Source organism: Hippocampus bargibanti, linkage group LG19, assembly GCF_051943395.1.
Source record: "Hippocampus bargibanti isolate YZ-2025 linkage group LG19, ASM5194339v1, whole genome shotgun sequence".
Taxonomy (NCBI): Eukaryota; Metazoa; Chordata; class Actinopteri; order Syngnathiformes; family Syngnathidae; genus Hippocampus; species Hippocampus bargibanti.
The window spans coordinates 1,241,969-1,269,621 of record NC_142752.1 but is presented as its reverse complement, the minus strand read 5'-3'; the positions used below and the strand labels follow the sequence as shown (position 1 = coordinate 1,269,621).

The 27,653-nt window shown below is 39.6% G+C and overlaps 3 protein-coding genes and 1 non-coding gene across 4 annotated transcripts; 2 read left to right on the top strand and 2 right to left on the bottom strand.

Moving 5' to 3' along the window:
• Positions 1-176: 176 nt before the first annotated feature.
• Positions 177-13,487, top strand: LOC148883489 (uncharacterized). Its single transcript, XM_089021636.1, has 27 exons — positions 177-280; positions 380-484; positions 1,827-1,878; positions 2,090-2,125; positions 2,737-2,871; positions 2,960-3,136; positions 3,690-3,743; positions 3,831-3,971; positions 4,068-4,244; positions 4,740-4,793; positions 4,881-5,021; positions 5,094-5,255; positions 5,510-5,536; positions 5,619-5,648; positions 5,720-5,808; positions 5,889-5,950; positions 6,171-6,295; positions 6,394-6,609; positions 6,696-6,896; positions 6,986-7,117; positions 7,181-7,365; positions 7,495-7,671; positions 7,741-9,108; positions 9,200-9,241; positions 10,258-10,323; positions 10,414-10,474; positions 11,687-13,487. The coding sequence occupies exons 2-27, from the start codon at positions 386-388 to the stop codon at positions 11,734-11,736; spliced, it is 4,059 nt and encodes a 1,352-aa protein (XP_088877762.1). The 5' UTR covers positions 177-280; positions 380-385; the 3' UTR covers positions 11,737-13,487.
• A 2,209-nt stretch (positions 13,488-15,696) lies between these two features.
• trnas-gcu (transfer RNA serine (anticodon GCU)) lies at positions 15,697-15,778 on the top strand. The gene has a single exon. It is a non-coding gene; the product is annotated as a tRNA-Ser (tRNA).
• Positions 15,779-16,868: 1,090 nt separating this feature from the next.
• Positions 16,869-23,837, bottom strand: brox (BRO1 domain and CAAX motif containing). Its single transcript, XM_089022111.1, has 13 exons — positions 23,700-23,837; positions 23,150-23,280; positions 22,845-22,951; positions 22,640-22,736; positions 21,677-21,772; positions 21,524-21,596; positions 20,928-21,033; positions 20,744-20,833; positions 20,558-20,643; positions 20,398-20,479; positions 19,195-19,345; positions 18,570-18,729; positions 16,869-17,614 (listed from the first exon to the last, which is right to left on the bottom strand). The coding sequence occupies exons 2-13, from the start codon at positions 23,248-23,250 to the stop codon at positions 17,531-17,533; spliced, it is 1,233 nt and encodes a 410-aa protein (XP_088878237.1). The 5' UTR covers positions 23,251-23,280; positions 23,700-23,837; the 3' UTR covers positions 16,869-17,530.
• A 296-nt stretch (positions 23,838-24,133) lies between these two features.
• On the bottom strand, positions 24,134-27,129 carry LOC148883486 (alpha-1,6-mannosyl-glycoprotein 2-beta-N-acetylglucosaminyltransferase). Its single transcript, XM_089022110.1, has one exon. The coding sequence runs from the start codon at positions 26,808-26,810 to the stop codon at positions 25,566-25,568; it is 1,245 nt and encodes a 414-aa protein (XP_088878236.1). The 5' UTR covers positions 26,811-27,129; the 3' UTR covers positions 24,134-25,565.
• Between the last annotated feature and the right edge of the window lie 524 nt (positions 27,130-27,653).

Here is a 27,653-nt window from a genome sequence, read left to right as displayed (position 1 = left end):
GCACAAACAATGAACATCCATAAGGATCGTGTAAATGGCCGTCGAGCAGCAGCCCGAACATCAAGGAAGAAGGAAACAAATTCCTTAATTCGAAGGTGCAAAACATAAATGCTTAATGATTGTCATTGTTTCATCCGCGTGTCACGACGAAACCTGTCGGACCGGTGCGCAAAAAAAACACAGACACGAAGCCTATAAAGTAGCGAGATGGCAACTGAAACAGACCTTTCGGCACATTTTGATACATTTTTTCGCTCGTTGTTTGACTTCATATCTGCAGGTACGTTCGGTATGATTTATTATTTACATATGTTTGTCTTTCTTTCTCAACGGGGCAAATTAGAATTTCTTACGACTGATTGCGTTTTGCTTCCTACAGTCGGGGATGACGTTACGGAAGGTACTTCAATTTATGGTTGTGTTCCTTCTGGGCGCCTATATCTGGAATAAGGATCCCACACAGTCTTCAAACTTGTTTTTCAAAGTAAGCTTTTGAAGCGGCAAAGTGTTTCTTCGGGTATTTTTGTTTGTTTTTTTTTTGGGGCGGGGGGTGCTGATAAAGCACTGGTTAGACCTCTGGCAATGTTTGTCTTTTCCATTTGCCTTTTGTCCATGTTAGCGCTTTGTTACAAATTAAGTTGTTAAAACGCTACATCAATCAATGTGTATTGTATTTTGTACATCTGCCCCTACTTCAAGCTCAGATAACTCCAGACCCATATAACTTATTAACTCTTTTTTTCTAATCAAAGAAAATAGTCTAAGGTTTCTTACGTTGAATTGAATGTTTATGTAGTCCTAAAACTCATTAATCTGTGGGTCCTGCAATTTGAGTGACAATGACAAAAACCCTGGCACTGGAGTGGACACATTTTTTTGCACAAGGTCTGGCAGTGAATGAGTTAACTGCTGTTTTATCTGTCCGTGTTAGCACGTTGTTACAGCTTCAGCTGTTTTTAAAGCGTTGTATAAAATCAATGTTTTTTCATGTATTTTGTATAGCCGGCCCCATTTCAAGCTCAGATAACTCCAGACCCATATAACTTAGGAATTACCTTTGTTTTCTGATGAAGGAACATAGTCTCAGTTTTCTTACGATGAATTGAATGTTTATGTAGTCCCAAAACTCAATCTTCTGTAGGTTCTGCAATTTGAGTGAAAATGACAAAAACCCTGGCACATCTTTGCACATGGTCTGGCAGTGAATGAGTTAACATTCGCATCAACTTTTTTGTAAAGTCAATAGTTATTGCGGTGAGGTGAACGAACACCTCGGATTGGTTTGACAAATGCATTGGATGGACTGGCTAGCTGTTGGGCACATGTAGCCAATTATTTTTGCCACATTTAGCGTAGCACGGTTTACGTTATTCAGCGGTTTCAAGAGCGAAAGAAACAAAATGCTGGCAGACATGCAGAAAGATTTGGAAAACTAATCCTGACTAAAAAGTGTACTTGAGAGTTTTGAAAGCCGCCGAGAAAGTGGAGTCCACGTAGCTTTGAGCAGACAACATAACGCAAACGTTGCATCGTGCACCATGATGACAAACGACAACTGTAGCAAAATCTTCAGCCAGGGATATGTTTTTTTTTTTTTTCCGATTAGTCGTCTCATTGTGTTTCAAGTTGTGAAAAATGGGGCAGGCAACTTTCTGGCCGGGCTTTTTCAGAGTTGTCTGCCCGGGTGTCCACTAACTTTCAGACACTATTATTATTATTATTATTATTATTATTATTATTATTATTATTATTAACAAAATACTTGCAATGTGAAAAGTGTCCAAAATTCCAATGTGTTATTTTTATGGGTTTTGAATATGTTACAGGAGCTAACAGATAGAAAGCTAACACACGGGCATGGCAGAGAAAAAAGAAATGGTGAGTTATATTTGACTAAGGGTGGAGCGTTTGTCAATCAATGCACTCCTGTAAGTCAAAATTGGCCCTCAACTTTTTTTTTATGCTTGCGACTGAAGGTATGATAATAATGATCTATATGTTCCAACTATCGGAAATATGCCTTAACCGTCATGCTATGCTTAGTTTCACGATAAGTTTCATTGTGTGTGTGCGTGTGTTTGCTTCGCAGATATAGTCATCACGTCTTTGGGCCAACTCGTCACAGGTAGCGTTGATTTTTCTTACTTCTGAATATTTCCAAACGGTGATGTCTTCCATTTTAAATGTCATTCCACGTCAGTTAGGACGGCGGGAAAAAAAAAAAATCATTGGCACCACCTTACCCACTCGTGGACACTGCAAAAATCAAAACAAGGGCGATTGGACCCTCCACACCCTGCCCACTACCTTTTCCAGCAACTCCCCTCAGGCGCCATCGATCCAATGTCCACCTAATCCAGCAGACACTTAAACAGCATCTTCCTCCAAGCCATTACCTATCTAGATTAGACAGTATCCCAAACTGCATAGTGCCTATGATGATACTAGTGCAGCATGTTATACCGAAGACAAATTCCTTGGCCAATAATTGGTTTCGGCAATGGGACGTGAAACCGACACACACAGGGACACACTATTTTCCCTTGTTGTGCAAGTCTGGCTGAAAACTAGGTTAGCATCATAAAATACAACTAGAATCAGGAATCCTACGAGATAGGCTAGCAGAGCCGCCACTGCGAGACTAATAAAGGCATATCCAATCCAATCCAAAACCAAAATCCAACGTCAACTAATTCCTGTCAACGTGTCTCCTGTGCCCCATCACGGAAACAACAGTGGACTTGGTTCTGGTGGTGAATACGTCAGAGCCAATTGCGTTTGTCGATTCGCTGAGGGTTGCTGTGGCGGATGCTCCCTCGACCTTCGATTTGTCGATAAATGGTTTCAGTCTGGACTGGAATCTAACCACAGGTAAGAACTTTGGCTCATTTGTCCCCTCAACAAATGTGACCGGCTAATCCAATCCACCTCAAAAATATGCGTCTGTTTTCTTGTTTAGTTTGTTTATCAAATTCAAGTTCCTCCGATAAATACGAATGCCAGTGCGAGGATTCGTTCGCATGGCCGTGCGACATCTGCCAATCTCATTCCACGTGCAACGACGCCAGTACAATACCGACATGTGACTGCATACGTGGCGTTCCTCCATTCGGAGGGTTCTGCGAACCCATTTCAAGTAAGTGAGGCTTGTATTCATCGTTTCAAATGCATGACCTATTCCCACGCTGCCGGTTGCTTCTCGTCACCAACGGTAGTGAGTAGCGAGTACCAAGTTTCCCCATTGTGGGACGATTAAAGGCTTTCTGATTCTGAAAGGAATGAGGGGGCACCGTAGATTTTTGAATCCAGGAAGACTGAGAACCGCCCCAAGCTCTTAGCTAGGGACTAACCGCCTATACTACCTGAACCTCATCATGAGGTTCGCAGGCAAGTCGGAGTCTATCCCAACTGCCTTACTGGGTAGTAGGCTGGGGAGACACCCTGAATTGGTTTCCGGGCCATTGCGGGGCATTGCAGGGCATGACAAAAACGATTTTGTGGCCAACAGCAGATGCTCGATCTAAAATACAGTCAACAGAGATGAATGAAATAATGTTTCCCCTTCAAGTTGGAACACGGACAAAGAGCCGATTCCAAAGTCCTCGCCCCGAAAATCCTGAAAATCCGCTAATTGTTAATTTTTAGAACTTGATGACGACGCCAGTTTCCCGTTTCTATTTGCTCCACAGTTATCCCGCCATGTCCGCCACAGGTCTCACCAGACATACAGCCAACGATAAAAGGTACAGTGGAACCTCATTTCAAATGTATCCTGTTTACGTTTCCAACTTGATAAAGTTCATATTTCAAAAACTATTTATCTATCACAGCTTCGGTAGACACCGTTCTCGACATCACGATACTGAGGACTGAGCCAAGGGATATTATTAGACGGCTGAGAGAAGCAACGGACAGTTTACCCTTAACCATCACGACGGATTTTATCCTGACAGACTTTAATGTGACCACGGGTGAGAACTTTGGTTCATTTGTCCCCTCAACAAATGTCACCGTCTGATCCAATCCATCTCAAAAATATCCATCCCGCTGTCTGTTTCCTTTTTTAGTTTGTTTATCAAGTTCAAATTCCACCAGCGAATACGAATGCCAGTGCGAGGATTCGTTCGCATGGCCGTGTGACATCTGCCAATCTCATCCCACGTGCAACGACACCAGTACAATTCCGACATGTGACTGCATACGTGGCGTCCCTCCGTTCGGGGGTTACTGCGAACCCATTTCAAGTAAGTCAGGCTTGTATTCATCGATTGAAACAGGATTCAGGGTTATAAGGGGCTACCATGACCTATTCCCACGCTTCCAGTTGCTTCTCGTCATCAACAGTAGTGAGTAGCGAGTAGCAGGGGACTGGGTTGGCACCCTAACCCAGGCAGACTGAGGACCACCTCATGGGCTTAGTCAGGGACTAACCGCCTACTACCTGAACCTCATCATGAGGTTCTCAGTCAAGCTGCAGTCTATCCCAACTGCCTTACTGGACAGTAGGCTGGGGGACACACCCTGATTTGGTTTCCGGGGCATTGCGGGGCATGACAAAAACGATTTTGTGGCCAACAGCAGACGCTCGATCTCAAATACAGTCAACAGAGGTGAATGAAATAACTTTTCCTCTTCTAGCTGGAACATGGACAAAGTGCCAAAAATCCCGAAAATTCGCTAATGGTTAATTTTTAGAACTTGACAAGGACGCCAGTTTCCCGTTTCTATTTGCTCCACAGCTATCCCGACATGTCCGCCACGGATCTCACCAGACATGCAGCCAACGATTAAAGGTACAGTGGAACCACTTTTCAAATGTACCCCATTTACGTTTCCAACTCGATAAAGTTCATATTTCAAAAACTATTTATCTATCACAGCTTCGGTAGACACCGTTCTCGACATCACGTTACTGAGGACTGAGCCAACGGAAATCATTAGACGGCTTAGAGAAGCAACGGGCAGTTTACCGTTAACCATCACGATGGATTTTATCTTGACGGACTTTAATCTGACCACGGGTAAGAATGGCTTTTTTTTGTGTCTCTAAAAATGTTTTTTTTTTTAACGCTACATTGTCCATTTCTTCCCAGTCTGCTCCTCAAACTTTAATCTGGAAGAGCGCTGCGAATGTGGGGATGACTACCTATGGCCGTGCGGGGTCTGTGAAACCTTTGGCGCCTGCACCGACGACACGGTGGAAAATTGCGACTGCATTAACGCAATTCCCCCAGACGGGATATTCTGTCTTCCAAGTAAGCGTAACCGCACTCAAAATGTTTTGGGATGTATGGATCGTAACGAAAATGACTACAGTAAAGTCTCGTTATATCGATATCGGATATATCGATAGTCCCGGTTATATCGATACTATTTCTATGCACGCACGGAGAAAATTACATGCAAACAGGGTCGGATATATCGATAGTCCCGGTTATATCGATATTTTTTCTGACTCCCTTGAATATCGATATAACGAGACTTTACTGTATGTGCTTTTTCTCTTCAGGCATCTCGGCGACATGTCCAACAGAAAGTAACGTATCTGGAATGCAACATGAATTAATCAAAAATGCCTAAAATTTAATTTCAACTTTGCTCTAAAATTAACTCTTCAGGTCCACCGACGACGACTCCGGCGATAGACGGTAAACAAATTCAATTTGATCAAAAGGATCACTAGAGCAATTTGCATTGACATACTCCGTTTGTATTTTAGTGAGGTTTTTATCGTTCACCTTGGATCTGGATTTTGATGACTCATTCAACGATGAAAATAATAATGTTTTCCAGACATGTTTAAATTCCGTAAGTTCTCGTTTTTCTGGTGCTCGTGATTGTTGATGTTTGAAGTGCTTCAAATTACCGCCTTTACATGTTTCAAACAGATCCAAACGCAATCTTTGATCCACATCCCAGATCTGGAATCAGCAGATATTTTACGATTCAGGTATGTGAAATTGTTTCGGCGGATATTCGAAAAAACAGATCGATCCAAATATTGAGAATAGTGCTCAGAGATGCTAGCTAGCGATTTGAGATCCATGCAGTACTTTCATTTTCATTCTTGTGTACGCTATTGTACTGCTTTTATTTATAATTTTTGGGGGGAAGTAGCCATTTTGAAGTTGACAACTAATGTTTCAATTGCTTTGATATTTTCACCAAAGGTCTGGTAGCACCATTACCGACTTTGTCATTTCGGCAAATACTCCGATTCAAGACTCGGATGTTGAAGCGCTTCTCGTAGGAATATTCAATGACCTGAGGAACTCCTTTCCGATGGTGTTTGAGAGTAAGTAGCTCAGGTTTCCAATTGGAATGCGTTTTGAGGCTCGCCGTTGGCTAAAATTGTAAGAATTGTCCGCTTTTTGCATCGTTTTCCCATCAAAGGCCGCAGTAGCTTAGAAGCTCGACCACCGGCTGTATTTTTCGGAGACACAGTGACTTTGTCATGTGGCCCACCACCGCAGAACCTCGACTTTCGCATCACTTCAACGATGTGGACGCGTGACGGAATGGTAATCCTTGAAGACGATCGCCACCGGTTTACGACGGATGAAAGATCAGAAACGCTGACGATCACAAATTTCTTTGTCACCGACGATGGTAACAAAAAGCACTTTCAAAATGACCGTGAAATTTAGATGCGATTTGAGGTGTGGTTTTATATTGAAGATACAATTTAATTTCAGGAATCTATCAATGTCGGCTGTTCGATGGGGAGTCAAGCTTCCTACAAGAGTCCAATCAAAGAGTCAGACTTGGGATCACACCCATAATCCGGGTTGTCCCGCGCCGAAACAGAATCTTGTGTGAGGTTGGGCAGGAAGTGTCTGTACGGTGCTTGGTCCAGGAACCCTACCAGGTGATGTTTATCAACATCTCGGATTCAGGTAAAACGACGGAAAAGCATCAAAACGATAAGTATGGAAGGATGAAAGGGCCACTTTAAAATTTTCTGATTTTCTTCACTGGGGTGCAGATTCTGGAACTGATATCCAAGAAGTTATTACAATCATGCAGGAAGACTGCGATGAAGGCGAAATAATCGTCAGTTGTCAAGAGATTCAATTTTCTCAATTCCGACAGGAAATCTCGCTGTTGATCGTCGAAGGTAACTATCGAGACGCGTGTGATACCATGGTACCCTTTGGCGCTAACGTTTCGTACTTTCCAGGCGAATTCACATGCGTCGGCGATCCGGACTTTGGAAATGGATTTTTAGATGACGTGGGCGTGGCTTCTTGTGATCCTGAGGAGGTAGGAGTGATAACCGCCAACTGCAGGGAAAGTGGCGAATGGGAAGGTCGAGAGGATAACTGCACCCTGCAGAGGATTGCGCAGCTACTCTTTGAATCTCGGGTGAGTCGCAGGACTATTTTTTTTTTTTTACCCGTATATGGATTTGTAATCTGCACGGATTCGCTGGGTTTGTCTGAGTCGGAAGTTAGAAACCTGGAGTCGACGGCCATTTTTCTTCTACCATTTCAGTTTTTGACAGAAACGACTTTGCCGGAATTATTGGATGAACTCAGCAACGCCACGACCGAACTCAGTGAGCAAGTGACGTCAAATCCCAACAACATCGAAGCCATCGTGCAAATTCTGAACAACGTGGCCAATTTCGTCACGTCAACTTTGTTCCAGATAAGTCAGGAATCGACGGAGGTACGGACACGCGTCTCGCGGCGAATGGTGTGAAAACGACCGTTGACCGTTCCCTCCTTGTTCTTTTAGGATGTCCTTTTAACGACCGGCGTCCTAACCCAAGATCAGGCGATTGACGCTTGGAACATTCTGAACGCGGAGGCCGTTCTCGCAACGAGAACCACCGTTCCCAGAAATGAGAGCATCAGCTCCTTACTCTTGTTTGCTCTCGAAGGCATCGCAGGCCGAGTGGTCAACGAATCTTTCGGCATCGAAACCCCTTTGATTCTCTTCAACAAAACCAACTTCGACGGCAGCTTCAACAGCGATTTTAATTCCACCGTGGAGATCGACATCCCGCAGTCTAACGGAGAAACCAACCTGACGGTGATCACCTTTGAATCTTTGGATAACGTCCTCCCCCCGAGAGACGAGAACAACGCCTCGGGCAGGGTCATCAACGGCAGAGTCGTCCTGCTACAGTCCGACACGACCGTCGATAACATCATGTTCACCTTCGACATCTTAAACGACAGCCTGGCCAACCCTCAGTGCGTGTTTTGGAACTTTTCCCTGTTTGACGGTCTCGGAGGATGGGACGGAGAAGGCTGCGAGCTGGTGGAACGAGAGGACGACACGGTGACGTGTCGTTGCGACCACCTGACTTCGTTTTCCATTCTCATGTCGCCCAGCGTTCCTAACAGCCGCATCTTGAGTTACATCACTTTTATCGGCGTGGGTATTTCCATGGGCTCTTTAGTTTTATGCCTCATCATCGAGGCCTTCATATGGACCAGGGTTCGAAAGGACAAACTGTCCCACTTGCGTAACATCGCCATCGTCAACATCGCCCTCTCTCTCCTGATCGCAAACATTTGGTTCATTATCGGGGCCAGTATCTCGGAAGGAGATAACACCAATACTAGCGCCTGTACCGCCGCCACCTTTTTCATCCATTTCTTCTACCTGGCCCTCTTTTTCTGGATGTTGAATTTTGCCATGTTCCTGTTCTACCACACGGTCAACATTTTCAGCAGCGGACTCTCGAAAACAGCCATGTTGGTCATCGGATTCTGCTTCGGATACGGGACGCCACTGCTTATCGCCACCGTGACCATCGCGGTAACCGCTCCGACAGGGACTTACGTTCAAGAAAATCAAATCTGCTGGCTCAATTGGAATCGTTCCAGAGCGCTGCTGGCGTTTGTCATCCCGGCGCTGCTCATCGTGTTGATCAATATCATCATTTTATGCGTGGTGATGGTCCGAGTAGTGCAGAGCCGAAGAATGAAAAGCACGATGGAAAACGGCGAGAATCACGTACTGGGGGCGGTTTGTCGGACTTTGGCGGTCCTGACGCCGTTTTTCGGAATCACTTGGAGTCTCGGGGTGGGAACCCTTATAGATCCGAGAAATTTGGGAATCCACATTGCCTTCGCGTTCTTCAATTCTCTGCAGGTGAGCCCCCCGCCATTGACCGGTGACCAGTTCGGGGGAAACTCCGATTTTTTTGTTTCTTTGCTAAATGTTTCTCGCTGTCTTGACGTAGGGTTTCTTCGTGTTGGTTTTTGGAACGCTCTTGGTTAAAAAGGTAAGTGCCTCACGGAGTCACCAAAACGAGTTTTTCATTTTCATTTTAGTACCACAAGTTTACGAGCTTCAAATGTTAGCTTTGCCCTGTTAAAACTTCATTTTAAGGGGGAATCGTTTGCAGTGTGTTATTCAAAGTAATATTTCCAGCTCAAATCATTTTTTAGTTATGCAAAAAAATATATATGCAGTGATACCTCAGCTTACGAACTTAATTGGTTCCCAGACAGAGTGTGTAAGGCGAAAAGTGTGTATCCCAAACATTTATTTCCCATAAGAAACCATTAAAAATGAGAATAATCCGTTCCCAGGTCCCCACAAAACATAATTTTCTACTAAAATAAGCCTTAAAACTACACAAAATAGACCTTATTTTATGTATAATAAATGTGCAATTGTATTGTAATGAAAGAAATAAACTGTACAGTATAATAAAGTCGTTTTATTGATCTTTGTGATGGTCGTTGATGTAGTTGCCTCTTGAAGATATCCAAGTGAAGTTGCTATCTTTTCTCAGCAATAATACCCTCACTCACAATGTCCATTGCGAGCAGCTTTTCGTTAATCCTAATCAACAGAAAATTTTCAACCTCTCCTACTGCCTGATACCATTGCTTAGACAACACAGAAACACGTAGCAATGGTCGACTTAGCGTACAGGCGCACGGACGCTAAGTCACGTGTACGTTTTTTGATGATCTCCTTCTTCTGCTCGACTGTAATTTTCTTTTTGCGTCCTCAACGGCTTAACACGAGCCTGTGGTGGGGTCTTTTTCAGTCCCATAAGAGCAAAAGTACTCCACTCGATAACAAACCCCGTCTGCATTCAAAGAAAGTGGGCGTCGAAAACTAGTCCGCCAGCCACCATGGCGCTGTTCGATCGTGTGGTTTGGTTCATCCGCCGAATAATAGTTTGTTAGCAAAGACTATATGCTCGCGAAAGCGTTTGTAAGCCGAGGTATCACTGCATAAATAAATAGCTCATATTTTGTATCTGAGATTTTTTTCACTTTGCAGGTGCGGTCAGAACTCGCCAGGCCATTTATCAGACTCTCTCAAGCTTCTTCGGGATCCGGGACAAGGGTAAATCACGCCGTAGACGCTAACATTTTTGTTTTATATCCTTTCTTCCAATGAAATATTCACGTGGGGTGTTTTTTTCCATTCTTTTAGATCACCAGTTCTGGAAACTCATCAGGTGTACTGCAAGCTATTAGGAACATCGGAAGAGGAGGTATAACGACTTTTTTAAAGACAAATATAACTCAATATAACGTACTTGACGACTCCAAAAGGGACCAGTATCCACTTTTTTGATATGAGCATCCATTCGACTCTCCGTGATGAGTTGCTAACGGTAGCGACGGTCCCGTCCGTCATCGGGATGAACGCAGCGATTCACAGTACATCGATTTCAACTAGTATCTCAGGATTTTCATACACATCGAATGTCAAATAGTGGTCGATGGATTATCACACTCACCTTCAAATCGTTTCCAGGCTAATTCCATTTCAATGTAAGTCTGCTCAATCAACCGCAAAAGCGGCAGTGAATCTTGAACTGAATAATTAATAACTCCCAAAAAAAACGCTAACAAAACACTAACTTAGCACTTACCTCATTCGCTGCCATTCTTGAATTTATTCGGGAACTGAAAAGCATGACGTGGTACGCTGCATTTAATGTTCATGTAGTCCTAAAAGTCAATATTCTGTAGGTCCTACAATTTGAGCAAGAATGACAATAACCCTGGCGCTGGAGTGGACACATTTTTGCATATGGTCTGGCAGTGAATGAATTAATAACAATAATAACAATTATAATAATAATAGTTTCATAACTTTGCTGCTGCGATAAATTTCTCCACTGCGAGACGAATAAAGGTACAGCCAATCCAATAGTAATAGTATTAGTAATAACAATAATAATCATCATCATCATCATGATCATATTAATCATCATAATCATGATCATGATCATAATCATAATAATAGTATTACAATTTGTATTAGTATTAGTAACAGTACAAGACTAACAATAACAATAATAGCAACAACAACAACAACAACAATAACAATAATAATAATAATAATAATAATAATAATAATCATAATAATCATAACAATAATAATGGCAATAATAATAATAATAGTATTAGTATTATTAGTAGTTTTAGTATGAGTAAGAGTAAGAGTCATAATAATAATAGTAGTAATAATAATATGAGTAATAAGAATAAGAATCGTCTGGCAGTGAATGAATGAAAAACAAATAACAACATGAACATCTTGCAAGTACTGAAAATGGAAGCCTTTGATAGCACCGTGTCACAGTCAAATTCTCAAGGTCATAAAACAAAATACAACAACTGGATGCCTGCCACTTTTTTTGCCATTTTTGTGTCTACTTTGTTGACGTTTTATTTTTTATTTTTATTTTTTTCAGGTGGCAACAACCCGTCTTCTCATTTCAGCTCATCATCTCAAACTGGTTGATCTGAATTGACCGCTGCACTCAAATACATTCAAAATCCTGCTAAAATATTTTGCATGATTTTATTTTGAAATATTTTCAATACGACAGTCCTCCAGATTGTCCTTCTTTTAAGGGTTTTTCAGATCGACTTTTCGATATATCATAAAATTCAGAATAATATTATGCGTGCGGGATCCGTTTAAAGCATGAAATGAAGCCCTTTTTTTAATCTATCTTTATTTTATCACATCTTATCGTTTGTTGTCAGTCGAAAAATCACATAACAGCGTTAACAGCGTGGGTCTGTTATTATCAGACTATTGGCTTTAATGACAGGCGGCCATATTGGATGTGACATGCTATTTTGGTTGACTGTTTAAAACAGCGTGGAAAAATTTCAGTCCACTCACCAGATACTTTGTTTGGAAATATACGACGCACGAAAACGTTAAAGAAGACATCCACTTACCCGATGGTCCCACGCGATGTCACGTGACGTGTTCCTCGGGTACGTTTACTCACGGCGCCACGCGGGATGGTTCTCCCAAGATGGAGGGCTGTCATCAAAATAAGATTTGCCAGTTAATATTCTGTCATTTTGACGTACAAACGGAATATCGTGCAAGTGAGTAAAAGACTGAAGCGAATCTTGGTCACGCCTTTTTGTCCTTAACTCATTTATTGCCAGTTTTTCTTGTGGGGTTGCCGATAAAGCACTGGTCAGACCTCTGTCAGTGTTTTTCCCTTCCACAAGGGGGCAGTATTCGCCTTTTGTCCATGTTAGCGTTTTTTTTTTCCAGCTTCAGCTGTTGTTAAAGCGCTAGCTATATAAACCAATATGTTTATATTGTATTTTGTACAGCAGCCCCCATTTCAAGCTCAGATAACTCCAGACTCATATAACTTCGGAATGAACTCTTTTTTATGATGAAAGAAGAGAGACTAAGGTTTATTACACTGCATTGAATTATGTAGTCTTAAAACTGAGTGACAATGAATTTGAGTGGAATTTGAATGAATATTTAAATATAAAATTAGAGTAATTCCGATGGGGGCAGAAAGGATGATTTTCGGACCCCACAAAAAATCATAGTGTATGGGTATTACTTTATAATTTTTTTGAATTATTTTTTTTTTTAATGAACACTTAGAAAAGGTAAAACATGGTCACATTGAGCATCATCTGTTTCGAACATCAAAACAATACAGATTACATAACCATCTCAACATATAGAATATAATAATATTTTACATTTCTTACACTTGTGCTTATGCAATGTCCTGTTCACTGTGCCATATAAATAAATAAATACAAAAACAAATAAATAAATACACAAACAAATAAAAATAAGAAAAAAATAATCAATAATAGTATTTTTTTATTGACTAAAAAGTGTGTGGGTATTTTACTGTTAATTTTTTTTAATGACAAAAATATATTAGTTTTTGTTTATTTTTTAAAATTATTATTTATTGAATAACGCGTGCAATGAAACGCCGGGCGTAAATCTCCGAACAGACGTCCAACGAATGCGTTAGTAAGCTAAAGTTTGAAGATTGTCTTGTTGGTTTGATTGACGGCATATTCATTGTCATCATTTTATATTTTTTTTCCCCGTGTTTATATTTCATAAACAACGTAACACTTTTGGAGATGCGAGAATTTGTGCCCCAATTTGTAAAAAATAAATAAAATGTGGCAGCTTCGTCCGGAAACTACTGAATGATGTTGATATTTCTTTTATTCTGTGTTATTAAAAATGGAAATGAACTCCAACCAAATGATGCAGTCATCCATTTTTTTTTGTTTTGTTTTTTTGTCACTCGTTTTGCTCCGTTCGAAAGATGTAAATTGTGACGAGCGATTGGGTACAAAGGCCGACCAGAAAAGTCTCCACTTCCTTCCTGAATTTGGATCTGAATCAGATGGGCTGAGTGTTCGGAATATGCTTGTTTGACGCTGAAAGGTGAGAATCGTTTCTTTTCTTGAAATTTCCGAATATGACAAGGAGAAACGGGGGGAAAAAAATGGATTGAAGTTTACGCTCACTAGTTTATAAAGGTGAGTAAGTTGTATTTTCATAACTCATAGAAGTGATAGAATATATATTCTTCTCCATAACTGCCAAGTTTCAAGCAAAAAGAAGCATTAGCATATATATTTCTAGAGCTTGCAATTTTCTTTCCTTGTATTCAGTGACAGCCATTTTTAATTTCTGACAAAAATCTGCCTGCATTCGATCGTTGATATTTGCTCATTTATATTTTGAATCTTTTCTTGTGTTTTCTGCTCTTGTTTAGAATTTCAAAAGCTTTCCAATGGTACCTTACTCGTCAAGTAAGGTGCCAAAAATTAATAAAGTTATGATAGTTTAAACTGTAATAAAGAACTCGGTCACAGATTTTTATTTTTTTTTTAACTGTGTAATTACAGGCAGAAAATTCCCTCATATTTCGAAAATTAAAAAAGCCATTATTTCCTTATTATTTGTCATAAAACAATAATCTATAGATCATTTGAAAGCTATTTAAATGCACTTTAATATGGTATTCGAAAATGAGTGATTAATTATTATTTCCTGACATTTTGACTGTCATGACAATGCCTATTTTCTGTTTCATATTTAACATCACATCGTAAAATTAAAAATTCGTTGCTTTGCGCACACACCCCTCCTTTTTTTCCAAAATATCTCTTTTCCAAGCAAACAAACTTCGGCGGTAATACCGTTATCGCAAGTGCACGCGCACACGCACGCATTGGCACAAACGCATATTGAAATTGAGCGTGAACGAAAGCGAAAGTAAATTAGTGGCGACAATTTGTAAGTTTGTGAAAAGGAAAATCGCTGCATACCTGAGTTAATGAGTCGTGATGAGGCCTCGTGGGACGCCCTCCACCCCCCTCCCCCAAACTCCTGCAAGCGTCTTCGGTGCAACGATGGCACGATCGAAGGTTTCTCGTCGTCGACGCCATCGAATAATTACCGATTAAACAAACTTTTAATGAGAATAATCACAATAAAAACAATCAAACAAGCAAACAAAGTCGTAAGCCGACACTCGTGACCGCAAATTGCAAGTGCAAAGTGATTGTCGACAACTTCCGGTCACGCCCACCATAGGTTAAAGGTGACATGCGATTTTTTTTATTTTTGTTGTATTTTTAAAATACTTTTTGGGGGGTGAAAGTTGGACTAGTAGAATCATTAGGGTGCTGGGTACAATAACACAAAATTTTATAGAATTAATAACACAGATAGAAAAATATTTTTTCCCATTACAGTGAAACTCCTCGAAAGACTATTCACAATATAAAATTTGATGTATAATATAAAACTGTCCTTGAGAGTTTTGAAAGGCGCTTATGAATGCAATGTATTATTATTATTATTATTATTATTATTATTATTATTATTGATGAAAAGGTTTCTTCAGCCGTCATCTGTACTTCTTTGAAGGTGTCGGACGTTTCGCTTCTTATCCCAGATGCTTCTTTAACGAACTTATTATTATTATTATTATTATTATTATTAAGACTATTGAACACAAGCCTGCAAATAAAGCCAAATAAACGTTCGATTGTCATCCGATGCCCCCCAGCATTGTTTTGCCGCTTAACAGTTGTCGTGTTGTTTTGATACCACGGGAGGGCGCTAGAGTATTATTATTAACATTTGCAAGACAAAAAGAAGTAAAATATCAGGCTATAACGAAGCTTTTATTGTTGTTTCTATAGAGTTTAACAACAATTGGTGATAAACCGTAAATGTAATCGATTAATGATGCAGCTTCGTTCATATTTCTTTCCGTTTAAATTTAAGTTAAATGCGTTCGATGCGGAAATCACAGTAAATACACTGGGAAGTTCGTTAGCATGATATCTAATATAGCAATTTTAATTTTACATCTGGAAAACAATTCAGCTTTGTACGATGCTAACGTATATATCTAAATAAGGTGTAGCAGATGTGTCACAGGACGAGGTGGCCGAGTGGTTAAGGCGATGGACTGCTAATCCATTGTGCTCTGCACGCGTGGGTTCGAATCCCATCCTCGTCGGGTACTAATTTTTACAAGATATTCATATTGTTTATATTTTATATTGTGAACTGTATTTTTATATTGTTCATATAGTGTTCACATGTTTATAGCTACCAATAGCTAATATATTTAGCATTGCTACTGTAATGATAAATATTGAGATGGTGGAAAATGTATAGCAAACTAGCAATAAATAGTAAATTCCTTTGGGCCATTTTTGTGACATGAAGTTTGCTAAATGTTCAATATTAGCGTAAATTAGCTTATTCATCTCGCATTTTGCACGTGTTCAGGATGCTCCAATACAATGACATAAACCCCACAACAGACAGAATCAGTTATGATTGTGATTTAATATTGATTGTAATACAGTTTTACATAAATTACAACAGGTAGTTGATATTGATTTTCAGTTGTGAGCGTGAACACCGTCACGTGGTACCGTATTGATGAACAAATGTCGTGATTGGTTGCGCTATCAGCTCACTTTGAAATCCAACAGGGGAGTCTGGGGAGATCATTTCCAGTCAAAATGATCCTTTTTAATTATTAATTATAAGTTAGTATTAATCAATTTTAATTAACCATTTGCATTTGGACTCGATTCTCGGGGGAATATTACCGATTAGCATACAGTACATGTAGTGCTACATTTTAGCGACACTTTCTCAACAGAGTAAAAAAAAAAAGCAAGTCAGCAGTTTAGGCAAGGCAATTTCGATGTATAAAGAATATTACAAAAAAAAATGTTTTTTTTTAGTCATAGCAATTTGCTTAGTAAACTGACAGATCCATGCTACGTTTAAAACAAATAATTCTGTTTATGAACTAACATAAGTGGAAACTGCTTCAACTATAATAAACTAAATTATATAACCGACCAGTCCGATTTATTTTGTTTTAGGTAGTATGGATTAATATGAAAATATCAGATTTTTTATTATTAATTTACAGGAGTGAATGTAAAGAAGAATAACTGTAAAGTGTATATATATATATATATATATATATATATATATATATATATATATATATATATATATATATATATATATATAAAATTCGACTTACAACCAAGTTCCGTTCCGACCAAATGGTCATAAGTCGAAATGGTTGTAAGTCGAAATCAATTCAAAATGTTGAATAGAGACTTGGAGGCTAAATATCCGGCTATCCATTCGCTATTTATTTGATATCCATTAGCTAGCTTTCTATCTATTTGAGTTACTTCGGGGTCGAGTGAACGCTGGCACATGTGGCTGCCGTTTCTCACCCACAGAAAAACTTCATCCTGTGACTGTAAAGTGACCTTGAGAGTTTTAAAATGCAGTATTATTATTATCATTATTATTATTATTATAAATGACTCGCAAACTCCCCCCTCTGGTGCCATCACACAGTCGATTGCTGTGCGAGTGAGGTGCTAGCTGGCTGGCCAAAATTGTCGTACACGTTGCTGGCCTGCTAGCGCGTTGCGGTGCCAGGCGTAGAATTACAAATTTAAAAATAGGGTCTGGAAGTCGTGGTCATAAGTACGGGTGGTCGTAAGTCGAGTTGGTCGTAAGTCGGACGTTACCTGTATATTATTAAAGTCTGAACTGAGTACACCATACACGTTTACACAACGATGGCCACAAATACTCCGAAAATAACGATTAGCGACATTAGCGATAATGACGGTGGCTACATCGGAATACACGAAACATTCCAGCATATGTGGAAAAAGAAGAAAGAATAAATTGTGTGTATACTGGATAACTGGAATGTATTTTAGGAAATGGCGCAGCCTGTGTCCTTCTGGGGCTTTAAATCGGGTTCCTTCATTGGTTTGACTTCTTCCTCTTTAACTTTGGCCTGGAGGGAAAAGACAAAAAAAAGGGTCAAAAAACACGATTAATTGAAACGACAGTGATATCTCGGTTTACGAACTTTTCAGTTTACCAACGTTAAATTTATGAAAATTTTACCTTGGCATACGAACTATTTTTCGGGATACACACGGAGTTGCCTTAATGAGTGATGTGTCGTTCGCGAACGAGCCCGTTCTTCTAACAACAAAATGGCAGCCGACTGTTTTTGTCCTCTATTCCCCGCCCCCAGTCTTCGGTTAAAGCCACGTGATAGGTCAAGAACGCAGCAGTGAGGGGAGGTGGTTTAAACATTAAAGAGACAGGCAGACGACAGTGAGAGAGTTTCAACTTTGATTGTTCAAAGGCAGTGTGTCGACTGCAAGGTTAAAATATCCCATCAATCAGGCTCCACAAACAACCCGCACAAGCCATCTGTACAAATTCAAGAGAACATACAAGCAAGAAAACCAGCTATTAATGAACACGCCATCTGTACACTTGATGCAAAAAGCTATCAACCACGCTAAACAGAACACAATTGATGAGGAACAAGATAAAATTATCACAGAGAAAGCACCTACAAGTTCCTCATCAAGTGTTGAATGCTGAGGAAAGCGGCCACTCAATTCCATCAAGCCATCAACGACCATCACAAAGGTAAATAAAACAACTTTATTATACAGTAGTTTATTTAATTATAATACCATAGCACATTTATTATACATAAAATAAGGTATATTTTGTGTAGTTTTAAGGCTCAGAAAATAGTAGAAAATGATGTTTTTGGGGACCTGGGAACGGATTATTCTCATTTTAATGGTTTCCTATGGGAAATTATTTTTCGCGATACACACTTTTCGCCTTACACTGTATTTGAATCGTGGCAACTAATGTGTTTTTCTTTTGGTTTTATTATAAGTGTAGTAGTTACGTAGGGGGGGGGCGGGGGTGTATACAACCTTGTCATTTTTGGCTCCCTTGGTGAGGTCAAAGGTGGCATAAACTTCCGGAGTGCACTGCTCGCTAGGGGGTGGCAGTTCAAAGGGGATTGGCTCCACCAGGCCATAGTTTGCCTTTAATTCCAGCTCGGGAGGTTCAGCGGGGACTTTGTGGAAGTATCTGGAGGGGGGGGGGGGGGGTAGAAATGCACAAATAAGATGCGCAGAGCGCCAATGTGTATGTGGAGCTGTTGCGGCTTGGAATTAAAGCGGATTTTGTGAGGCAATCTCTTTTGGTCAATGGATGTTACAACTTTGTGTTTGCTTTACAACATTTAACTTGTAGTAGACGTGCAAATTCCATCATGACGTCCCTGATCCACTGGTGAAAAGGACACTTTGATCCTCACCTCTTTCATTTAGAACTGCCTCATGTCACAAAGAGGGTACAGCAAGTGCTGAAGAATGAATGACTGTGTGTTTGTGTTGTCATATTATTTGTTAGTTTTTTGACTTCAAGATGGCAGCCGCAAGAGTGGCTGCCTTTACAGCAGTTCCTGTATTTTGTTTTTCTACTTCTTCCTTTCCTTTTTCATAACGTTGCTGCTGTGAATGCGATAGCGTGTATGTGACAGCGCGTACTCACATGAAGCCATTCTCTCGCTGGCATTTATCCAGCGTGTTCTTAATGAAGCCGCCAAGTTTGAGGAAGAAAAGCTGCTCGGATGGTTTGGCCGTGGTGCCCGGACCTTTGGTGTGGCGGTACTCTTTACACAATTCTTCGGCACGGGAATACGCTGCCAAAAATAAATACAGCATGCAAAAATTACATCCAATCAATATACAATACAATAAAATAACATTAAAATAAAATTGAATTAAATTAAATCAAATCCAACATTAAATCAAATAATATTTCATAAAATAAAATAAAAAATATAACATTACATTAAATTAAATCAAATTATATTACATTAATTTAAATAAAAATAAGTCCAATAAAATCCAATAAAATTAAATCCAATCATTTCAAATATTTCATAAAATTACATCTAATAAAATACAACATATTAAATTACATTAAATTATTTTTTTAATCCCCAAAAAATCCAACTAAATTAAATCAAATAAAATCCAATCAAATAATATTTCATAAAATGAAATTGCATAAAATAAAATACAAATTATAGAATTAAGTTAAATAAAATGACATTACATTAAATTAAATAAAACTAATCCAATAAAATTAAATAAAATCTAATCAAATCAAATAATATTTCAACCGATGAAGTTGCATAAAATAAAATATAAATAATAAAATTCAGTTAAATTAAATCAAATTACATTAAATTAAATAAAAATAAAATCCAATCAAATTAAATCAAATCCAATCAAGTAATATTTCATAAAATAAAATTACACACAAAAAAATAACGAATTGGAAAATTAATTTAAAGTAAATCAAATTACGTGACATTACATTAAATTAAATAAAATTGAATCCAATCAAATATGTCATAAAATGAAATTACAAAAAATACAATAAAATTAAGTTAAATTACATATTACTTTAAATTAACTAAAAATAAATCCAATTAAATTACATTAAATTAAATTCATGAACGAACGAACAAACAAATGAATGGATAAGGAAGGGATCCATACAAATGATCAAAAATAAGAATTTGGACCTGTGCAGACAAATTGCTTGTGCGGTGACGCACTGTCCTCAGCGTTCAGAAACAGATACAGTTTTGCAGCCATCTTTTAATTTTCGCGGCATTTTTTAGCTTTTTTTTTATTATTATGTTTTTGTTATGCTAAACGTAAATCAAAGCGAGACAAATACCCTTTTCTGCTTCTTGGAGTGATCGGATGGCCTCCCCACACTTATCATTCGCCAGCAGCGTCTGTCCGTGATAGCAGTACGCCTGAAAATGCAAAGCGCTTCCGTGTTGCATCCCCAAAAACAACAAAATGACATCACGTCCGCTAGCAAAGAAACTTACATAAGCCATGTAGAAGTAAAACTTGAGCTGCAGGTACTTCCTCCACTTGGCGCTGTAGTCGGGCTCCAAAGTGTTCAAAGTGTGGTCTGTAGACACACAAAAAAAAAAAAAAAATCAGAGTTATAATCAGAAATATAAGTTTTGAATTTCCAAATCCCGATTTTGGCGTGGTTGTGAACCGCTGACCGGCTTTCTGATAAAAAGTAGCCGTCTCGGATGCCAACGCCGCGACAATTGAGGCGTTGTGCTTCAGTTCAATGGCTCTGGCGATGGTCACTGCAGAAAAACAACAACAACAAAGTCTCTGAATTCATCACCCAAAGAAGAAGATAAACAACCAAATTTCTTTTCCGGTCGTGTTGGAAAGAACCTTCTTGAGCTTCGGCCTGTGATTGGATGATGTAGGCGTCAATCACCCGGGGATCCAAGTCTCTTCCTTTTTCCGCAGGGGTGATAAGACGCGGGATGTGGACTTCCTGGCAGAAAAAAAAAACACATACATTTCCTTATTTCCTTATTTATTATTATTTATTTTTCTAATTAAATCGTCATGGCAACGCATGAAATCAAAATATTATAATAATAAATCATACATTTCATTTCTAAGCACCTTCCAAAACTCTCAAGGTCACTTAACAGTCACAGGAGAAGTTTTTCTGTGGGTGAGCAGTGGCAGCCACACGCACTAGCGTTCACTCAACCGCGAATAACTCAAATAGATAGAAAGCTAGATAGCGAGCTAATAGATAACTAATAGATAGCTAGCTAGCTGGCTTATAGATAGCTTATAAATAGCAAATATATAGCCAGCTAGATACATAGCCAGCCAGCTAGCTAATAGATAGCTAGCTAAATGGACAGAAATAATCATAATAAAGTTGATTTATAAGCACCTTTCAAAACTCTCAAGGTCAAATAGATAGAAAGCTAGCTAGCTAATAGATCATGTGACAACGTCTGCGTTACCCTCAGATTTTTGAAGATTCCGGCAGCAACTTTCAGGCTGCGGTGGACAACTTTTGCTTCGTCTTCCGAGACGCTGTCAAAAAAAGTACAAAAGAAAAAGTGAAAAGCTGATCAGTCACCCAGTTGACGTTTCAAGACAACAAAAACACGTACTTTTCTTTTCCAGCCAATCTGGAGGCGAACTTGGTGTACCAGAGCCCGACGTTGAAGGCCATGGAGACCAGCTCGAAAATGGCATCTTGTTGGGCACTACAACAACCATAACAATAATAATAATAATAATACATTTGATTTCTAAGCGCCTTTCAAAACTCTCAAGGTCACTTTACAGTCACAGGATAAAGTTTTTCTGTGGGTGAGCAGCGCCAGCCACATGCGCCAGCGTTCACTCAACCCCGAAGTCACTCAAATAGATAGAAAGCTAGCTAGCGAGCTAATGGATAGCTAATAAATAATAATAATAATAATACATTTCATTTCGAATCGCCTTTCAAAACTCTCAAGGTCACTTTACAATCACAGGATACGTTTTTCTGTGGGTGAGTAGCGGCAGCCACACGCGACAGCGTTCACTCAACCCGGAAGTAACTCAAATACTCAAATTGATAGAAAGCTAGCTAGCTAAGAGGTAGATAATAATAATAATAATACATGTCATTTACAAGTGCTCTTCAAAACTCTCTATACGTCATAGTGACAAAAAGATTGCAAAATGATCATCATAACATAAAAAGTGTATTTCAAATTCAAGTTTCTGATATGAGCTACCTTTTAGCAGAGTTAGCGTATCTTTACATTTGTTCACATAATTTTGGTGGCTAACATGAGGGATATCTTATTTCTATTTGCTTTAAAAAAAAAAAAGGGTATATAATTCCAAGAAGACTTTTGAATGAAAAAAAAAGGTTTTGTCAAAATATTTACAATTGAGATGTTGGACTTTAGAGGATTTAAGTGAAACAATGGCTTAATATAATAAATAGCCAGATAGCCAACAGCTAGCCAGCTATTGCAGTAAAATTAAGCCATTTTGACTCCAAATCCGAAATCCTTAACAGAGGAAGAGATATCAGGCAAAAAAAAAGCAACCGATTGAGAATGGGAAAGGCTTCGTACCTTGGTGTATTTCCTTGTAAAGTATCCGTCCATTTGAAATTCTGAATATATCTCATCTTGTTGTCCTGTGTCGTTCCATCCAAAGATGCAATAAAGCCTGATGGATCAAAAAGAAGATTGACATATGTCAGGAAATGGAAAAGTATGCATAGAAGTGCGTTTACAGAGTATTGCACAACTTTAGGAAATAATATTGACGACTAACATTGCAGGAGGGAGAAATACGCATCGGTGGCAGTCTTCATGATGTCTGCGTTACAGGTGACATCCGTCAACGTTTCCAGCAACCTTGCTCTGGTTGTCCTCAGGTCACTGCATTTACGAACAATAAATGATATCGTTAGACGGTGTTTCTTGCTTGGACATCAAGTCATGCACAGAGGTGTCGATAAGATCTTAATCAAACGTGATTTATGATGAGCCTTAGCATCCAATGTTTTATTAGCATAATAAATAGCTACGTTCAAATCTGCTGACATTATTATTATTATATCAATACATCAGACGTACTTGCAGATTTTATTAGCAGCGGGGCTTCCTGCTACACCATAAAAATTAAAGGATACGGGCGCTGTCGCCTTTAGGGGGTTTCGGTGAAACCAGTGTGCCATTTCCTGGCTGAGAGGGCACGCCAATAATTCCTGCAACATTAAACATGAAATAGGTTAATAATGCGTAAATTATGCATTGATATTCGATGAAGGATTTTTTTGGGGGGCATGGATGATGTTTTAACGAGTTCATTCTAGGGAAGATAGCTAGCGCTAGCTAATAGCTAAGCCGCCGTTGTTCTCAGACGACACAAAAATAACATAACACACACTAATTAATTTGCTATTCCGTTTTTTGTAACACTCGGTAGATTATTTTCACATCGTGCCGTTGAATCAAAAAGAAACGATTGCTTTCGGGCGACATAAATGACGGATATTGGAGAACAGCTAGCGGCTAACATGAACGCTGGTTTAATGATCTAAAACGAGCGATTATGACACATCGACCTATTCTTTACATCAACAACATGTAATACAACGTGTAAAACGTGGTATTAAATACTTACCGATCTTTGTGACGTTTGTTTTTGGTAAAGTGACAAGTTACTTCCGGAAATAAACTAAGAACGTAGTCATCAGTCTACTTCCGCCTCTAACTCGATATCCGACCAATAGCGAAGGAGAAGGCGGGACCTTGAAAGATTGACATCGGGAAACCAACTTTATAGCTGACCAATAGAAAAGGAGAAGGCGGGATCTTACATAAGTGATGTCACTGATGGCCCACTGTCGCCGCCTTGTGGTCAGTATGAGAAATGCTGTCGGTGACAACTTCCGGAAATCAGAAATAGCTCAGCCATTTTTCGCTTTTCGTGTCGGGCAATACTGTATCTATTTTCTTTTCCGCAATAAAAATACAAAATGCAACTTATCACTTTTGACATCGACACGAAAACACAATAATAATATCATGAGTCCCTATTTTAAAAATAATATATGTAGCAAAATAAAAACGACCCGCATTTGTGGAAAAAAATATTGATCATCAATAAAGAGGTATTGCATTTTTTTAAAAATTTCCTCAAGACAAAAAAATAATATTTGCGCTATGGCAGCAATGAGAATAACAGTACACAAATATCAGCCATCTTTTTTTAACAGGATACAGCATGTTTTCAATATTCTTCACAACTCAATAGGGTTTACAATCAATATAATCAACCTGTCAAAAATGACGCTGTTCATCAATATCATAATCATAATAACACAATCATAATAATCACATTGATCCTCGACAAATCTTCAATGATTGGTTGACATTCGGCTGAGGAATGAAGGAAACGATCAAAAGGCTTAGTGCCTTTGGTCACATGACTAAAAATGACATCATTTTACAAAATTGTATTGTATTTCATTTAGAAGCGCCTTTCAATACTCTCAAGGTCACTTTAGTCACAGGATAAGTTTTTCTGTGGGTGAGCAGCGGCAGCCACAAGTGCCAGCAGTCACTCAACCCGGAAGTAACTCCGATAGAAAGCTAGCTAGCTACATATATAGCTAGGTAATAGATAACTAACAGCTAGCTAATAGATAACCAATCGCTAGCTAATAGACAACTAATAGCTAGCTAGCTAATAGATAATTAATAGCCAGCGAGCTGGATAATCGATAACTAATAGCTAGGTAATAGATAACTAATAGCTAGCTAATAGATAACAAACAGCTAGCTAATACACCACCAATAGCCAGCAAGCTGGTTAATAGATAACTAATAGCTAGCTAGCTGGATAGTAGATAACTAATAGCTAGCTGGCTAATAGATACTAATAGCTAGCTGGCTAATAGATAACTAATAGCTAGCTGGCTAATATATAACTAATAGCTAGCTGGCTAATATATAACTAATAGCTAGCTGGCTAATATATAACTAATAGCTAGCTGGCTAATTGATAACTAATAGCTAGCAAGCAAATAGATAACTAATAGCTAGCAAATATAGATAACTATTAGCAACCAACTAGCTAATAGATAACTAATAGTTAGCTAGCTAATAGATAACTATTAGCTAGTTGCTTGCTAGCTATAGCTAACTAATATATAGCTAGTTTATACTGTAAGTTTTAAGTTGTAAGTTTATACAAATATATAGCTAGCTAGATTGCCAGCCGGTTAGGTAATAGATAGCAAATAGATAGCTAGCTAGATAGCCAGCTCAAGCGAGCAACACAATGTAAAAAGACCAGGAAGGACCCATTGTACACTTTCTGATTGACATTATTCATGATGACACATTTGTGCACTATCAACTGCTCAAAAAAATATGGCCGACATGCTTGAACTTGATTTGCTTGTCAAGACGTCTCAAGCATAAAAAAAACACAGGAAAAAAAAATGTGCAGGTTGGACCTTTTTTTGTGCCCGTCACAGTCATTTTAAAGCCGCTTGGCGTAGTTCTTGCACAGAATGCGATCGCGGGCATCTCCCCAACCTCCTTTTTTCACGTGATCCTTATGCCGAGCCACTTCGGAAGCAGCCAGGACAAGCGAAGGCGGGAAAAGAGCATCTTTAGCCATCTTCAACCTCTCCTCCACTTTTTGCATCGCCCATTCCGCCTTACAATTGCGCTTGCGGTGCAGGCCGCAATCTCCCGTGTGAAGTACCCGAGAGGCCTGCGCCGACATCACTTTGAGAGGCTTTGAGATGCAAGTACCCGAAAGATGCTGCAGCGTCCAATCCCAATTGTAATCGTCGTAGGTGCAGAATTGGTCGCTGCAGCCCATTAGCTTGTAGTAAAGTTCCCTGGAGACCACCATCCCCATGTTGTGTTGCGTGGACATCCATCCGGTGGCGGATACCTTGTTGGACAGCGTGCGGAACTCGACCGTCATGTCCAAATGGTTCCCCAAAGCGAGCAAATCACAATCAGGGCAGGCGCTCTTCCCAAAAGCAACCATTAATTTGTAAAAGTGGAAAAAGTCGGGCAAAAGGTAGTTATCCTCTTCCAGAAACACCACCGGGCCACCGTAGCCTCGCATGGCGCGCACCCGTTCCCACACAAAGTGCAATTTCCACCACCAGTGATGTTTGGTTTGAGTGACGGCGGCGTCTCTGTAACGGCCGTAAAAATCCGGGTGCGCGGCGTTGAGGCATCCCGTTTTAACGGCGTCGCTTTTGGAAATATTCCAAGGGCAATCGCGTGGATCCCGCCCGGGAAATTCGGCGGGATACAGCTGAGTGCTGAAGGGGAAATATATTTGCAGGACTTTGCAGAAGGCGATGCCTTGCACAATGGCGTCCATTTCCGATGAGAAATAGTCATGGCTGAAGATGACGAGGAAATCGCTGACCTCGCCGGTTTTTTCCAGGGAGTTGATGAAAAGTTGCAGGTATTCCGGTCGGTTGTGGACTTGGACCACTAGAACCAGTCGGGGTTCCTCCGGGAACCGCTTGGAGTTTAAAATATTCTGTCTGTAATTTGCTCCGTACACCGATTGCCTCAATTCTGACAGAGACCCGGAAAAATCGAATTTAACGGTTTGATTTGAGCGACGAGCAACTGGATTATTCGTCACGATCTCCGGGACTGGTAGCACACGCGTGGAAACCAAAAGAGTCCAAACGAAAAAGGAAATGACCAAAAGTACCAGAAGGTTCTTTTTAGCTAATCGCAACCTCATTTTGAAAAAAAAAAGGTCGATGACACAAAGTTCATCCACCGCCGACTCACATTATGTGGAAAGTTGCGTCACGTGTGTTGATTCAACAAACTTTTCAGTGCACCGCCGTCTTTCGACGCCTGTGTGAGGAGCAAAGAGCGGAGTGAAGGCTTCAAAGAACGTCGAGTGAAAAACGTTAGCTTGTACGTGATTTACCCGGGTTGCAACATAATTTGACAGCGAGATAAATCCGACGGGGATTTTGTTGCATTTCGTCCGCTTTGAAACGTCTTGAATGCTGATGTGTCCAACGTGACGAGCTTCCGGGATTGACGCTACTGTCACAAGCCACGCCCCTAACCCCCCCCCCCACGGAAGAAGGAACTTTTTACGAGCTTGTCGCGCAAAAATATCTATTTTATAAAATTAATATTTTAAACAAACAAACAGAAAAGTGGGAAAAGTTTCGACTCTTGATTACCTGTAAGGAAATAAAAAATGAAAAAACATGCTTTGAAAATACAGACGCTTGTGTCAGTAAGGGCATCCGACGTAAAAGCCTGGCCAAAAAGAAACATGCAAATCAAACCTCTGATTCGCTGTGGCGACCCCTTGAATGTAAAAACCTAAAGGAAAAGAAGAATATGCTATGAAACACCATTACCTCATATAAATTGACAAAATAATTTTATATGCCGCTTGATGGCAGCAGTGCACCATCGTCACTTGTTTTTCAAGCCCCCGGAAGAAGGAACACTTTACGAACTCATCGCGCAAAAATATCTTTTTTTATAAAATAAATATTTTAAACTAACAAACAGAAAAGTGGGGAAAGTTTCGATTCTTGTTTTCCTGTAAGGAAAT